The 12,837-nt window shown below is 47.4% G+C and overlaps 1 protein-coding gene across 1 annotated transcript; it reads left to right on the top strand.

Annotated features, from left to right (window-relative positions):
* The first annotated feature begins 21 nt into the window (after nucleotides 1-21).
* Nucleotides 22-9,778, top strand: CRNKL1 (crooked neck pre-mRNA splicing factor 1). The gene is made up of 14 exons (XM_065835629.2): nucleotides 22-126; nucleotides 449-601; nucleotides 1,873-1,964; nucleotides 2,081-2,239; nucleotides 2,573-2,739; nucleotides 3,225-3,403; nucleotides 4,032-4,202; nucleotides 4,557-4,748; nucleotides 5,478-5,537; nucleotides 6,658-6,738; nucleotides 7,470-7,709; nucleotides 8,105-8,206; nucleotides 8,776-9,024; nucleotides 9,523-9,778. Exons 1-14 carry the CDS (start codon nucleotides 79-81, stop codon nucleotides 9,688-9,690), a joined length of 2,061 nt encoding a protein of 686 aa, XP_065691701.2. The 5' UTR covers nucleotides 22-78; the 3' UTR covers nucleotides 9,691-9,778.
* Nucleotides 9,779-12,837: the final 3,059 nt, after the last annotated feature.

The following is a 12,837-nucleotide window of genomic DNA, read 5'->3' as shown; positions in this document are numbered from 1 at the left end:
GTTACTCCGGCAACGGCTCGCGCCGGCGCTGCGTGAGGTCAGAGGGGGCGGGGCGGGGCCGGCGCGGAGGGCGGCAAGATGGCGTCCACGGCGGCCGGCAAGCAGCGCATCCCCAAAGTGGCCAAGGTGCGGGGCGGGAGGGCGCTGGACCCGCGATCTGGCCCGGCCCGGCTCCCCGGAGCAGCGCCAGGCGGCCTGGCCCCGCTGGGCCGGCTTGCGGTGCTGCCCGCGACCTGCGGTGCGGCGGCCCGGCACACGGCCGCTGCCCCGGAAGCTTGTCCTGTCCTCCCGGGCCGGGCCGGTGCTGAGGGCCCTGCCCAGCGCGGGGGGCTCCGGGCCCTTCTCCGGTAGATACCGGCCCCAGGAGGCCACCGGAGCACGGTGACCGGGGGGGTTTCAGTTGTGCGCTAGAAGGAGAAAACGTGAATCGAGCGGCCTTACTTTACAGGTGAAAAATAAAGCGCCTGCAGAGGTTCAGATCACAGCAGAACAGCTCTTGAGAGAAGCTAAAGAGAGAGAACTTGAGCTTCTCCCACCGCCGCCTCAGCAGAAGATCACAGATGTTGAAGAGCTGAATGACTATAAACTCCGGAAAAGGAAGGTAAAGGAAAACAAAACCCACCCTAATCTTGATGCTCATATAAAACACTAAAATTTGACTGTGTTTTAACTTCAGATGTAGTCCGTATCACTTGATTTTCCAGATCCGAGTAGCAATTCTTAAAAACTTAACATTTTCATGGAAAAGGCTGGTTTTGTGCAAAAGTTGTAAGTTAAACGTGTGTTGTTTAATGTAAAATTTGGTAGTGGACACCATCTTACCCGTGACCACGTTCAGAACATTGCAAGGGAATCACATCCAGGGTTTCTGCGCAGTTTGTTGCTCAGCACTAGTGTGAGTGTTACGGAGCAGCCTCAAGCTTCACCTAACGCTGCCGGGTCTGCCGCCTCCGCTGCTTTTTAAAACACAGTGCATTTACAAGTCATATTTCCATTCTGTGTAGTTATGGTATTACTTAGAACACAACTTTCTCACTAATCATGGTTATGATGGGTGTCTTGAAACTTGACCGTTTTGCATGCGAGATTTCAGGTATAACTTTCTGTTCTTTCCTTAAAAGAATCACTTATGCAACCTTATCTACAGTTTTTTCATTTGATAATTGCTGTGCTGCGAACTTATCCCCAACAAGGAGCTTTACATGTTTTCAGCACAGAGCGATTTTCTCAGATACAGATCACATAAACCAGGGCCTTCATTCCCAGAAGCGTATGTGCCTGGCTGAGAGCTGGCGGCACCGTCCCCGTGCTCAGCCCCGTGTGTGCTTGTTTCCCTCGTACCGCAGTGGCCGGGGCTCCTCGCGGTGCTGCTGCACCTCCATGGGCACGTGCAGTGTTTGACGTTAGCTTTTTGCATCCTACAGAAGCAGTGACCAGCCACCACATTAACTGCTTTAAATCGCTTTTAGCCACATATTAAACACCAATAGTGTTGGTTGTGACAACAGACAAACACGAGGCTGAGCGTGCCCTCGCCTGGCTTTGAGCAGTGACATTTGCCCGGTGAGTTGGATGCCAGCATATTCAATCCAGGGAGTAAGAGGAAGATCTTAGTGCTCTTGGTTATTATTGCATCAGTATTTCAGGTATTAGGTTGTAGGATTTGGAGCTTAGCCCTATTCTGTCTGCTTGCCCACACTTCTAGGTTCTCTGTTATGCAACTTTTAGAAATTGTTGTATGGAGTATGATTTGTTGCTCCATCAGCATGGGTGCCAAACACTGGGAGTTCTTTCCAATAATAATCCATAAGCTATTTATAACAAGACCGGTCTGCACAGAGGCATTTCTTACAGAAATAATTTTCTCCTCAGACTTTTGAAGATAACATAAGAAAAAACAGGACTGTGATCAGTAACTGGATAAAGTACGCACAATGGGAGGAAAGCCTGAAAGAAATACAGAGGTAATTACGATACAGCTCTAGACACCTGTGATAAACCTCTTAAACACATCTTGACAAACACCATCAAAGTCTTGGAGGCACATTATAGACACAAATTATTTCTCTTTGCTTTCCAGAGCGCGTTCCATTTACGAGCGTGCTTTAGATGTAGACTACAGAAATGTCACGCTCTGGCTGAAGTATGCAGAAATGGAAATGAAGAACCGCCAGGTTAACCATGCCCGAAACATCTGGGATCGAGCCATTACCACCCTCCCCAGGGTGAACCAGTTCTGGTATGTTTGCAGAGAGCGGAGCATCGCTTCTGCCCCCAAACACTGCAGATCGTTTTTCTGTCTTGGTCATGCAGAAGTGCATTGTTTTCTGTTTCTCCAAGTCTTCAAACTTGTCTGAAAAAACAGAGAAAGGCTTAAGTTTTGGAAAAGCCTTGTATTTTTCAGTTGGTAAGAGTGGTGGGAGAGAAGGACGTTTGTGTGCCTGTATGCTGCCAGTCACAACCGTTGAGAAATAGGTGAAGAAGTCTCAGTAATGCTTTTATTAAGCACTCAAAAAATCCTTGTAATTTGTTCTTACGAAGTGATTGTTAAAACTTGCTCTTGTTTTCAAAGGTATAAGTACACATACATGGAAGAGATGTTGGGGAATATTGCTGGATCACGCCAGGTGTTTGAACGTTGGATGGAGTGGCAACCAGAGGAGCAAGCGTGGCATTCCTACATTAACTTCGAGCTGAGATACAAGGAGGTGGACAGAGCACGCACCATTTATGAGAGATATATCCTTTCCAGTGCACTGCAGGTTTAGGCCTGCATTCTTCATTTCTTTATTATTTATTCAATCCCCAGCTGTGTCCCGGTGCTCCATTTTGCTGCGGTGTGCTGGGAGCAGCAGGAGCTACAGAAGCACATGTCGTGTGCTTCCATAATTCAGTTCAGTGAACACAAACACATGCTATTGTTGGGATGTAACAGCGCTCATGCTTCCAGCTTTTCTGCAGTCAGTACTTGCTTCACATTTCTCCGTAAACTTCTCCCTGGGCCCTGCCTGATTCTTACCTCCTCTTAAATTTTCTGTAAGTTCTCAGTGAGGCACGGAGCCTTCGCATGCTCAGAGCTGGTTTGTGTCTTCTTCCCAGCTGCAGTTTTTTGCCAGTGCCATCCTCGGGAGTTGTTTCATGCAGTCTGTGACCCTGTGGTCACTGGGAAGAATGCAATTGGAAATGTCCGGTTCAACCACAGTGTTTCTTTAACGTAGCTCTACTCGTTCTTGTTCATCCCGACGTTAAGAACTGGATCAAGTATGCCCGTTTTGAAGAGAAGCACAGTTATTTTGCTCACGCAAGGAAAGTATACGAGAGGGCAGTGGAGTTCTTCGGAGAAGAGCATATGGACGAGAACCTGTACGTGGCTTTCGCAAAGTTTGAGGAGAACCAGAAAGAAGTAAGACCTGCTTGATAACACGTCAGACTGACACCAACCACCCCACAAGGTTTCTTCTTGAATATAAAACTCATGGCCACTTAACGCTCACTTCAATATGTGTGGGTTTTACTACTGTATGAGATAGCTATTTGAGTTAAGACAATATTTTGCTTAGGTTCCATTTGCTGTTTGGTGACATCAAGGAAATATGTTCTAAGAAAGACAGGCAAGCAAATCTGCCAAGCCTGGGAATAGTGTCATCAGATCAAATACACATCCTCAGATCTCAAGTTTTTGAGAGGCCTGCGTGACAAAAGAAATGAATTAGCTGTGTTTTTCCTCTCACAGTCTCTTGAAAGTGCCCAGACCACTAAAGAGTTGAAAACATCTGTGAACCCAAACCCACAACCTCTTAAAAATATTTTAAGTATTCCAAACCTGTAAATGAATAAGGGGTTTGGTATTTACAGTATTTTGTTTCCCCAGCGTTTGCTCTTCAGGGAGGTCTGTGTTAGTCCTGTCTTAAAACAGTCATTTACACCGAGATACCCTGTTCTATTAAATATTGCCAAAAACTCAGAGAAATTGTGGGAGAGGACAGAAGCTGCTTTGTGAATGTTACTCAAGTGATGTTTAATATTTTCAGTTCGAAAGAGTCAGGGTGATCTACAAGTACGCCTTGGATAGAATTCCAAAACAGGATGCCCAAAATCTCTTCAAGAATTACACGATCTTTGAGAAGAAGTTTGGAGACAGAAGGGGAATCGAAGAGATCATTGTGAGCAAGAGGAGATTCCAGTACGAAGAGGAGGTGAAGGTACGCGTTACGAACGCGCTCTGGCTCCTCGCGCATCCAGCTGCTGCTTCAGGCGCAGGAGCGTCGCAGGATATGGAGGCTGATGAGTTTTACCATACCCTTGATACTCAGTCTGAGAAAATACCAATAATTCTCACAGTGCAGCTTGTTTGCCTTCACTTGAATGGACACAGATGCATTTTAGCCCAAAAGCTGTAGCTTAAGCATACCCGAGACTAACGGCTTTCATTAATATTCTGATGATCTGTTTTAAAAGAGGAATTCTGAATAAAAACTGTAAGTAAAGGGATAGGGTCTGTTATTTGTAGTCACTGAAGTTTCTTTCCCATTTCCCCACTCCCTTCTTTCTGAAAGGCAAATCCACACAACTACGATGCATGGTTTGACTACCTGAGGCTCGTAGAAAGTGACACGGATGCTGAGACTGTCCGAGAAGTGTATGAAAGAGCCATCGCCAACGTCCCCCTGATTCAGGAGAAGAGACACTGGAAAAGATACATCTATCTTTGGATTAACTACGCGTTATATGAGGAGCTGGAGGCAAAGGCAAGTGCTAAAATCTCAGGTTTTTATCTTTCCTTCCCAGGTATTTTCCTTAAATAGTTACAGATATTTTAACAAGAAACCTGAGAACTAAAAATTGTTTATGTAGCTAGCTACAGGGTTTGCTCTTTATGTATGTTGGGGTTTTTTTTTGCCCCCCTTCATTTTTACCCTCCTATGCAGAGAGGAAAAAATACTTCAGTTTCGGCGCAATCCATGCAGAAACACGCTGATACTTAAATAAAAGCAGGAGTAGGTCTTTCTAGCCCCTCCAAGTTGCCTCTTCCAGGTTGTTTCCTGAACTTGTGAAATAGTTTTATATTTAACAAAACTATTTGTGAACATGTCCTCTGAAGCAGTCAGATTCTTGTTGTAGTGGCCTTGTGAGGCTGCGTAAGTATTTGTTGTGTTGTCAGGCATGTAACGTTATAGCTGCTCCTTATTGAATGTTTTTAGTGCAGTGTCCCTATTCAGTGTCTGTTAAAGGGAAAAGACTTTTGCCAGAATTCTCAGAAGTTACTATCTTTGAGTTGGGTGCACTAAGGAGATGTAAATATACATATCTTAAGTATACACAACTCTGATTAACTTAAGAATCCTCTTCTGCAGGTTTGCGATCATCGCATGATTCAAAATGCAGTGTAATCTTAGCAGTGAATAAAGTATTTAATTTTCAAAATATAGTATGATGTTAGTAGCAAACACAGCGTTTAATTTTGCCTGTTCTTACAGGACGCAGAGCGAACCAGACAGGTGTACCAGGCGTGTGTGGAGCTCATTCCCCACAAGAAGGTACAGCTCCTCCAGCAGCTTCCCTTCAGTCTTGGCTTGAAATTCCCAACATAAGAACCTTCAGTTTTATTTCCCCAGGGTTCGGGTGCATAAGCTACTAGCACACTCACGAAGATTCTGTTCAAGACTTTAGATATCCCTTCTAGTTTCTCATAATGTCCCTTTTCCAAAATCAATGGTGTCTTCTTAAGTGGAGGTGTGAAATAGCTGTAGTTTGTATCATTAATGGGAAATAGTAGGGCACACGCCGATACCAGATTTCCTCGTACAGGTGCAATACAAACACTTGGCCAGTACTTTCAGGTTACCAAGTACACTCTGTGAAGCTGAACGGATACATAGTCTGGGGATAGCCCAGTGCTATTGAGCAGCAGCAAAGAACTCTTACCTATCGTCCATTTACCTGTTTTTTCCTTAGGTGGGTCCTTGTAGAGCTGCTCTCAGCCCAGTTACCTATGGTGCCTACAGAGTGCTTGTTGCTCAATTTATGTAGGGTTACTGCCTTTTATAGCAACCGCTTCTAGTTGTGTGCGTGGTGCCAGTTGAGCGGGGTGCCACTGAATCCACCTTCAGGTGTGTGTTCCCCATTACAATCAGTCTTCAAGACTGTTCTTCTGGTTTTGTGGGGTTTTTTTTACCACTGAGTTTTAACTAAAATGTCCACATGGCCAAACCCTTAAAACAATTAATCAACATTGCCTTGAACGTCAAGAAATATTAGTTCATGTGCTTTTTCTAGTTTGTCATTAGTCATGTCATCGGAATATCAACTGTGTAGGTTAGGATTAATCTGTAATTATTAAAGAGTTGATTAGCTATTAATTGATTCAGTGATAGCTGATATTTTGCCAATCAGTTGATTGATTAATGAACCATTTTCTTTATTTGAGAAGACTTCTCTTCCGGCCGTTTTTACTCTCATCCATGGTGGAGTATGTCGTCCTGTTCTTGAGGTTGTGTTAGGTTATGGACTCTCAGCTTTTCCGCAGGAAAACACGGAGGTCAAATGCAATTAACTGAATCAGCAGTAACATCTTCTGAAGATGGTTTTTTAGAGAACATAGGCAGCATTATTTACTGAGCTTCCAACCCAAGCATCACGTTGTTCTCTTTCTTTCAGTTTACATTTGCCAAAATATGGCTGCTGTATGCACAATTTGAGATACGCCAGAAAAACCTTCCACTTGCCAGAAGAGCTTTGGTAAGCTTTTCTTAATTCCATAATTGACTTTTCTAGCTGATAGCAACAAGGGACTGGCATTAAAAGATCTTAAATTGTCCTTTATAAATTGCTGGTTTAATCCACTTAAATAAAGCATCCAAGAAGTCTGCAGGGACCAGTATTTACTGTCATATATGATTTAAAAAGAAGTGGAGCTTGACATGCTGAATTAGCCACGGGCAGAAACGAACGTAGCTTTCTTGTTTCAGCTGACAAAACACATCTGAATGCAGGAGTACCCACGCCAGCTTATGCACTTGGAAATTTTTAACTGCTGCTGATTTGTTTAAATGATGCTTGTACTAACAATAGTGTTTTAAAAAGCATTTTACATCGAGTGGAGGTTTTGGCTGTTGGAAACGAAGGCTTGCTGCACGGGGTTCGGGTCCCAGGCCGTGGACAGGTGCTGTGGGGATGGGGGCAGGCTCAGGAGCCCCTGCCCCTGTTACCGGGAACGGCAGCGGCCCGGGAGCGCGTCTGGCAGCAAACCTGCTGGCGTTACACAGCTTATTGCCTTCAATGCAGATATTCTAAATAGGCATTAAGAATGTGGAGGGAAAGCTGATTTCATACTGGCCCTGACCCGAGTCTCAGAAAAACTCTGCTCAAAAATGAATTGGAGTTCAAATCCTGTTCAGAAAGTCAGCTGAGTTGCAAGATTTCTAAGTGGTTTTTGGTTGTAGTGGTTTTTTGTGTTTTTTTCTCAACAGGGGACATCCATAGGTAAATGTCCAAAAAACAAACTGTTTAAAGGTTATATTGAATTGGAATTACAATTGCGAGAGTTTGATCGTTGCCGAAAGCTGTATGAAAAATTCCTGGAGTTTGCACCGGAAAACTGCACGTCCTGGATTAAATTTGCGGAGCTGGAGACCATTCTTGGCGACATTGATAGAGCTCGTGCAATATATGAGCTGGCTATTGGCCAGCCCCGGCTCGACATGCCAGAGGTAAGGGGGCAGATGAGCTGGACAACTGGCACAATTTTAGGGTATTTATGACACAGTATGGCTAATTGAGACATTAATAATCTACCAGCTTGAGCAGAACTGCTTACCATAGTGGCTTAGCCTGTGTCTCGTTAATTTAGCATCTGTTTCTTGGCAGGGTCTGCAGGACTATAATGCCTGTGATGAAACATGGAGGCAGAAACGTGCTAAGCTAAATGGATTACGCACACAAGATTTGCTATTGCTCAGTCCTAGTCCCAGCTCGTGCAGCCAACAAATACTCAGATCTCTGAAACTTTTTCAGAGAAATTTCACATTTAGCCATGCTCCCCTCTGTTTTTCTCTTCTATTGTTGCAGTGTGATAGGAACGTAATGAGAGATGTCTTTTTTGCAGGTTCTTTGGAAATCTTACATTGACTTTGAAATTGAGCAAGAGGAGTATGAGAAAACCAGAAATCTCTACCGCCGGTTGCTTCAGCGGACGCAGCATGTTAAGGTGTGTTGGGGTACCCAGAGCTCGGAATTGGCCTTGAATCCGGTCCGTGGTGGTTGGAAACTATTTTGGGTTCGTGGCTTTTTCAAATCAACAGTGAACCCGAGTTTAGTACCCAGTTGGTGCCGTTGGAGGCGGAAAGACATTTCTGACTTACAGATAGCAGCGGGTGTATCCTCGATGTAAGAAGGCTTGCGGAAGGGCTGCAAGCAGCCCTCTTCTGGCCGAGTAACTCTGAAATTGTAGCTGCAAAAACATTGAAAGGAAAACACAGTTGTGATTTTTCCAGTGTAGTTTGGTGCTGTTGTTCGACTGAATTCAGACAGATTTATGCTGATTTGAAACAACCACAAGAAATTTGTCAGTGCAGCTTGCTTGATCATTCTCTCTTGCCAAAATGAGGCGAATCTCACAGGTGTGGAACAAACATGACTTTTCTAGGTATCTGCATATGAAAAAGTACTTCAGACTGGCACTGACATTTGTTCCTCGGCTGCTCTGTGTTTTGAAACCATCACTGAGCCGACTGCAGGTGGAGGTCCCAGCGTGGTCTTGCTTTGCTTTCCCCGCAGGTCTGGATCAGCTTTGCCCAGTTTGAGCTGTCCGCAGGGAGGGAGGAGAACCTGCCGAGGTGCCGGCAGATTTACGAAGAGGCTAATAAGGCCATGCGAAACTGCGAGGAGAAGGAGGAGAGGGTCATGCTGCTGGAGTCCTGGAGGAGCTTCGAAGAGGAGTTTGGAACTGAGACCACTAAGGAGAGGATAGAGAAACTTATGCCTGAGAAAATAAAGAAGAGGAGAAAACTGCAGGCTGAAGATGGGGTAAGAGGAAAAACCTCTTTGGCAGCTTTCTGCTGGGGTCTGGTACCCAGGGCAAAGCTGGCTGTGGCGGGTGCTGTAACTGCACACCCCTTTCGCTGCAGGGGTTGAAAAATGCACTGGCCTGAGACACGTGCTGCTGAGCTCCTTGCTCTGCAGCGGGCTGGGGGGGCATTGATTCGGAGTTACTCATACCAAATGCTCGAGCTACCTTTATTTTAAACCCCTACCATGGACAAGTCGCAACAGCTTTGGGTGGTGCTATGCAGAGAGTGTTTCCTAACTTTGGGAGACGGCAGCCCGGCTGTTGGTCCCGCGTGCCTGCTGGTGATGCGCAGAGCGGTTCTGTCCCGCAGCCGCTCAGCGCCTGCTTTCGGCTGCTGCGAGTGCTCTGACAAATGCTGATTTTAATTCTGTCTCACTGTTAGGCTGATCAGAAGCACCTCCAAACGGGTAACATTAACATGCAAATTAAACTTGTTTGTGGTATTTTTTCCCTAGTCTGACGCTGGCTGGGAGGAATACTACGATTATATTTTTCCGGAAGATACCGCCAACCAGCCCAACCTCAAACTGCTCGCGATGGCTAAACTCTGGAAGAAGCAGCAGCAGGAGAGCGAGGCTGCAGAGCAGGACCCAGACAAAGACATTGACGAAAGCCAGTCTTAATCCATGGCCTCTCCCCACCCCTTTTCTTGCGTATTGTACAGTATTTTCATTGGTGACAAATAAATGTATTTGAAGAGTTTTACTATTACTGACTCGTGACATTTTTTGTTTGGAAAACAGTCTGATTTCCAGCAGTTAAAAGGTCACGGGGCGAGTGCAGGAGTCTGCAGCTCTTGCCAGGGGGCTGAGAACGCGAAGCACGGCGCGGCAGCTTTGTTTGTAGCGCAAGAGCCACTGTTCCAAGGCTCCCAAACCCCCGCAGCACTGCTCAGGGAAATGAACACGCCGAGACAGCAGATCTGCTGCAATGAGAGATGTCCCTAACCACTCCGGATTGATTTTTCCAGTAATTCTGTAAAATACATATTAATCATGAGGATAGTTGAAAACAATAAATCCCACTGACTGCAACCTGTTCAACTTTGTATTCAAGCAGGCTTTTATCCCAGAAAACTCTGTGGGAGGGACAGTGATACAAGTTAAATACAATGAAACTAGCCCCTGGAAGACGAACCTGTAGAAATTAGTACCATATAGTCCGTGTTTTAATATTCGAATGTCTTAGCATCATATTTTGTAGTATATAATCCATTGTGAGATGAAGTAGAAGCAGTATTTGTGTTTTGTAGGGAAAACCCACTGAGCCTGAGCTTCCTGATGCCCAAGTTCTTGGGGAAGGAGCCAAAGAGGCTTGCGTGGGATGTTCCCTGGTGCGGTGGGGAGGACAAGGGCTGGGGACATTGCCCACTGGGGAGAGCGGGGATTTAAAAACACAAGTGAAACTGTGCCTCAGTCACCACCCGAGCTATGAGTCAGGCCTGAAAGCTGCTCTTACCAAAGCCTGGGCAGTCACCACCGCTGGGGCCACATCTGGCCTGTCCAGCTGTGCCCAGAGCAGCTGCCCAGCCCCGGGACGGCCCCTTGCAGCCACTGTAGCTGGAAACGCTCCCTTCCCCACGCACCCCGTGGACCAGACCCCCGTCCTGCACCGCTCCATCGCTGCTGTCATCCTCCCTGTCACCTGCTGCAGGATGGGTGGCCAGGCAGGGGACACTCCCAGCACTGCTGGGGACACCTGACGAGGTCAGGCGGGACTTTGTGACCCTGGGGGTGGCTGAGGGCGTAGGGGCCCTGGGGCTTTTGCCCTTGACCCTGCAGCAGGGGAAAGGGCTTAGGAAGAGGGGGCTGCAGGTGCAGCTGCTGTCCATGAGCAATTGGGCTTGTGCCTCCAGAGCCCTTGGGCCAGGGGAGATGGGACCCACCTGGGTGAGGAGGGTGCGTGGGAGGTGGCCAGGGGCTGGCCAATCCATTAGAAGGCTTTAAATGGGGAACGAGGGGCAGAAGGTGAGGGGATGCCTGTGTGTGGTGGGGGACACTCTTCTCTTGGGGTGCCTGCAGGAACGAGGCGCCTGGGACGGTTCTTGTGCAGAGCCTGCTGGGTCTGGTGAGTCCGCCAGCCCTGGTCCCGTGGTTGTTCCTCTTGTTCGCTCGCCCAGCTGGCCAGCAAGAAAATGTCACTGGTGGGTGCTGTGCTTTTCGCTTGCTCGCCACCGTTCTTCAGAGTTAAAAAGCAAATATTTGGATTTTTCAGCTAGCAATGAAAACTTGTACCTTTTATTTTAAAGCTTGGTTATTGGGGGCAGTTCAGAGCTGTAGTGCACCTGGTGGCTGTAATGCTGGTGTCTGCTGTGTGCTTGTGCCATTCCCCCGCCCCAAGTTTGCCTAAAATCCTGTCTGGTAAAGCAGTGCTGTTTCACCACAACAACTGAGAGGAGCCAGTTGACACACAGGGTAAGAAGCTGGCTTGTTTAAGTTTATAGTTGCTCCTATACCTTCTGGGCTTTGGTTTTGCCGGTGTCTTGGTGTAGGGAGGGTCTGCAGGGTGGGAATCCAGTGCAGCAGCGTGGGGGCAGCAGATCTGCCTCGAGCTGCCTGATGAAATCAGGGTGACGTTCGCTTTGGTCTGAGAGACAAAACATAGAAGCTCAATGAACATCTGAACGCTACATCTCTAATGGTGAAGCTGTCCTACCCTTCAGAGCGCTACTGAGATGTGCTGGTTTCACTGATCTCTCAGGTCGCAGCCATGTTTCCACCTCATTTCTCTCCTTCTCCCTCCAGTTCCAAGCTTATCTTAGAAAAGGCGAACAGGAGGTTTTTATTCCATAAAGAGCTAAGCAAAATTTATCTGCTAATGTACCTTTTGTACAGGCAAAAGCTGCTGTGGTCAAAGCATGTACTTCTGCATGCACATAGGGAAGACCATGTACATATCTAACTTCTCGGAAGTTTTATCGGCAGTTGCTTTAAGATGTTTTCTGTGCCAAAGCTCTGTGTTTGTACCAATGCCTTGGGCACGGCAGGTTTCGGTGTCTCTGGAGCTCTGCTTACACCGAGCTGGTGGAGGAACGTGCGATGCTGGCATGGAGTGCGGTGGGCACCCGCATCGGTCTTCTCAGGATCTTTCCCATTAAGTTTCCTTTGGAGATGGGTTCCCGTGGGTTTGTCTCTGTGGGTCTGACGCGGTGGGTCCCGCTGGGATGTGCGGCTGTGGTGGGGGCCCTGGCTCCCCCCAGGGAGCGAGAATCTCTTATTCTGGAGTGGCAGATGGGGCCAGGTTTGTCGCGTTTCCCTTGGAGAACACGGGGCACCTGTAAAGCAGAGGTTTGCGCCAGGGGTCCTGTGCTCTCCAAGGCTCCCCGGCCAGACTGCCCTCCTGTTATGCTGAGCACAAAACGTAAGCTGTTTTTTCCCAACACTTTCAGTGCTAAACTTTCGCACACTTCAAAAGCGGGGTGCCCAGCTCAATAAGGCTCAGTTTTCCAGGTATTGACAGTGTCATTTTTTTCTACCTTATGCTTTTTTGTTGCTGCAATGGGATTGAACAAGGTCTGCCAGCAGCTCTGCAGGTGTTGAAGTAGCTCTCGGTCCCATGAGCAGGAAATGGCATCTGGCAGGAATCCCCTTATGAGAAACCAGCTGAGAAACATCCCACGCGTGGGGAGGGCGCGATGGCGAAAGCAGCTCTTTGTAGGAGCGTGCGTCCCGCGCTGCGGGCTGGGCACAGCGCCTGGCTCCTTGCTCCGCGTGCGCGCGAGCAGAGCGGCTGCCAACCCTGTTCCGTCGGGCACGGCTTCGGGACCTCCG

Source organism: Patagioenas fasciata, chromosome 3 (genome assembly GCF_037038585.1).
Source record: "Patagioenas fasciata isolate bPatFas1 chromosome 3, bPatFas1.hap1, whole genome shotgun sequence".
Taxonomy (NCBI): Eukaryota; Metazoa; Chordata; class Aves; order Columbiformes; family Columbidae; genus Patagioenas; species Patagioenas fasciata.
This window is presented reverse-complemented; position numbering and strand designations above follow the sequence as displayed.

Excerpts from the sequence above, each read along its gene's own strand:
- CRNKL1 (XM_065835629.2), top strand. The coding sequence starts at position 79 with ATGGCGTCCACGGCGGCCGGCAAGCAGCGCATCCCCAAAGTGGCCAAG. Across the intron at positions 5,538-6,657 it reads AGCTCATTCCCCACAAGAAG|TTTACATTTGCCAAAATATG; the intron begins GTACAGCTCCTC and ends TCTTTCTTTCAG. Across the intron at positions 9,025-9,522 it reads AACTGCAGGCTGAAGATGGG|TCTGACGCTGGCTGGGAGGA; the intron begins GTAAGAGGAAAA and ends TTTTTTCCCTAG.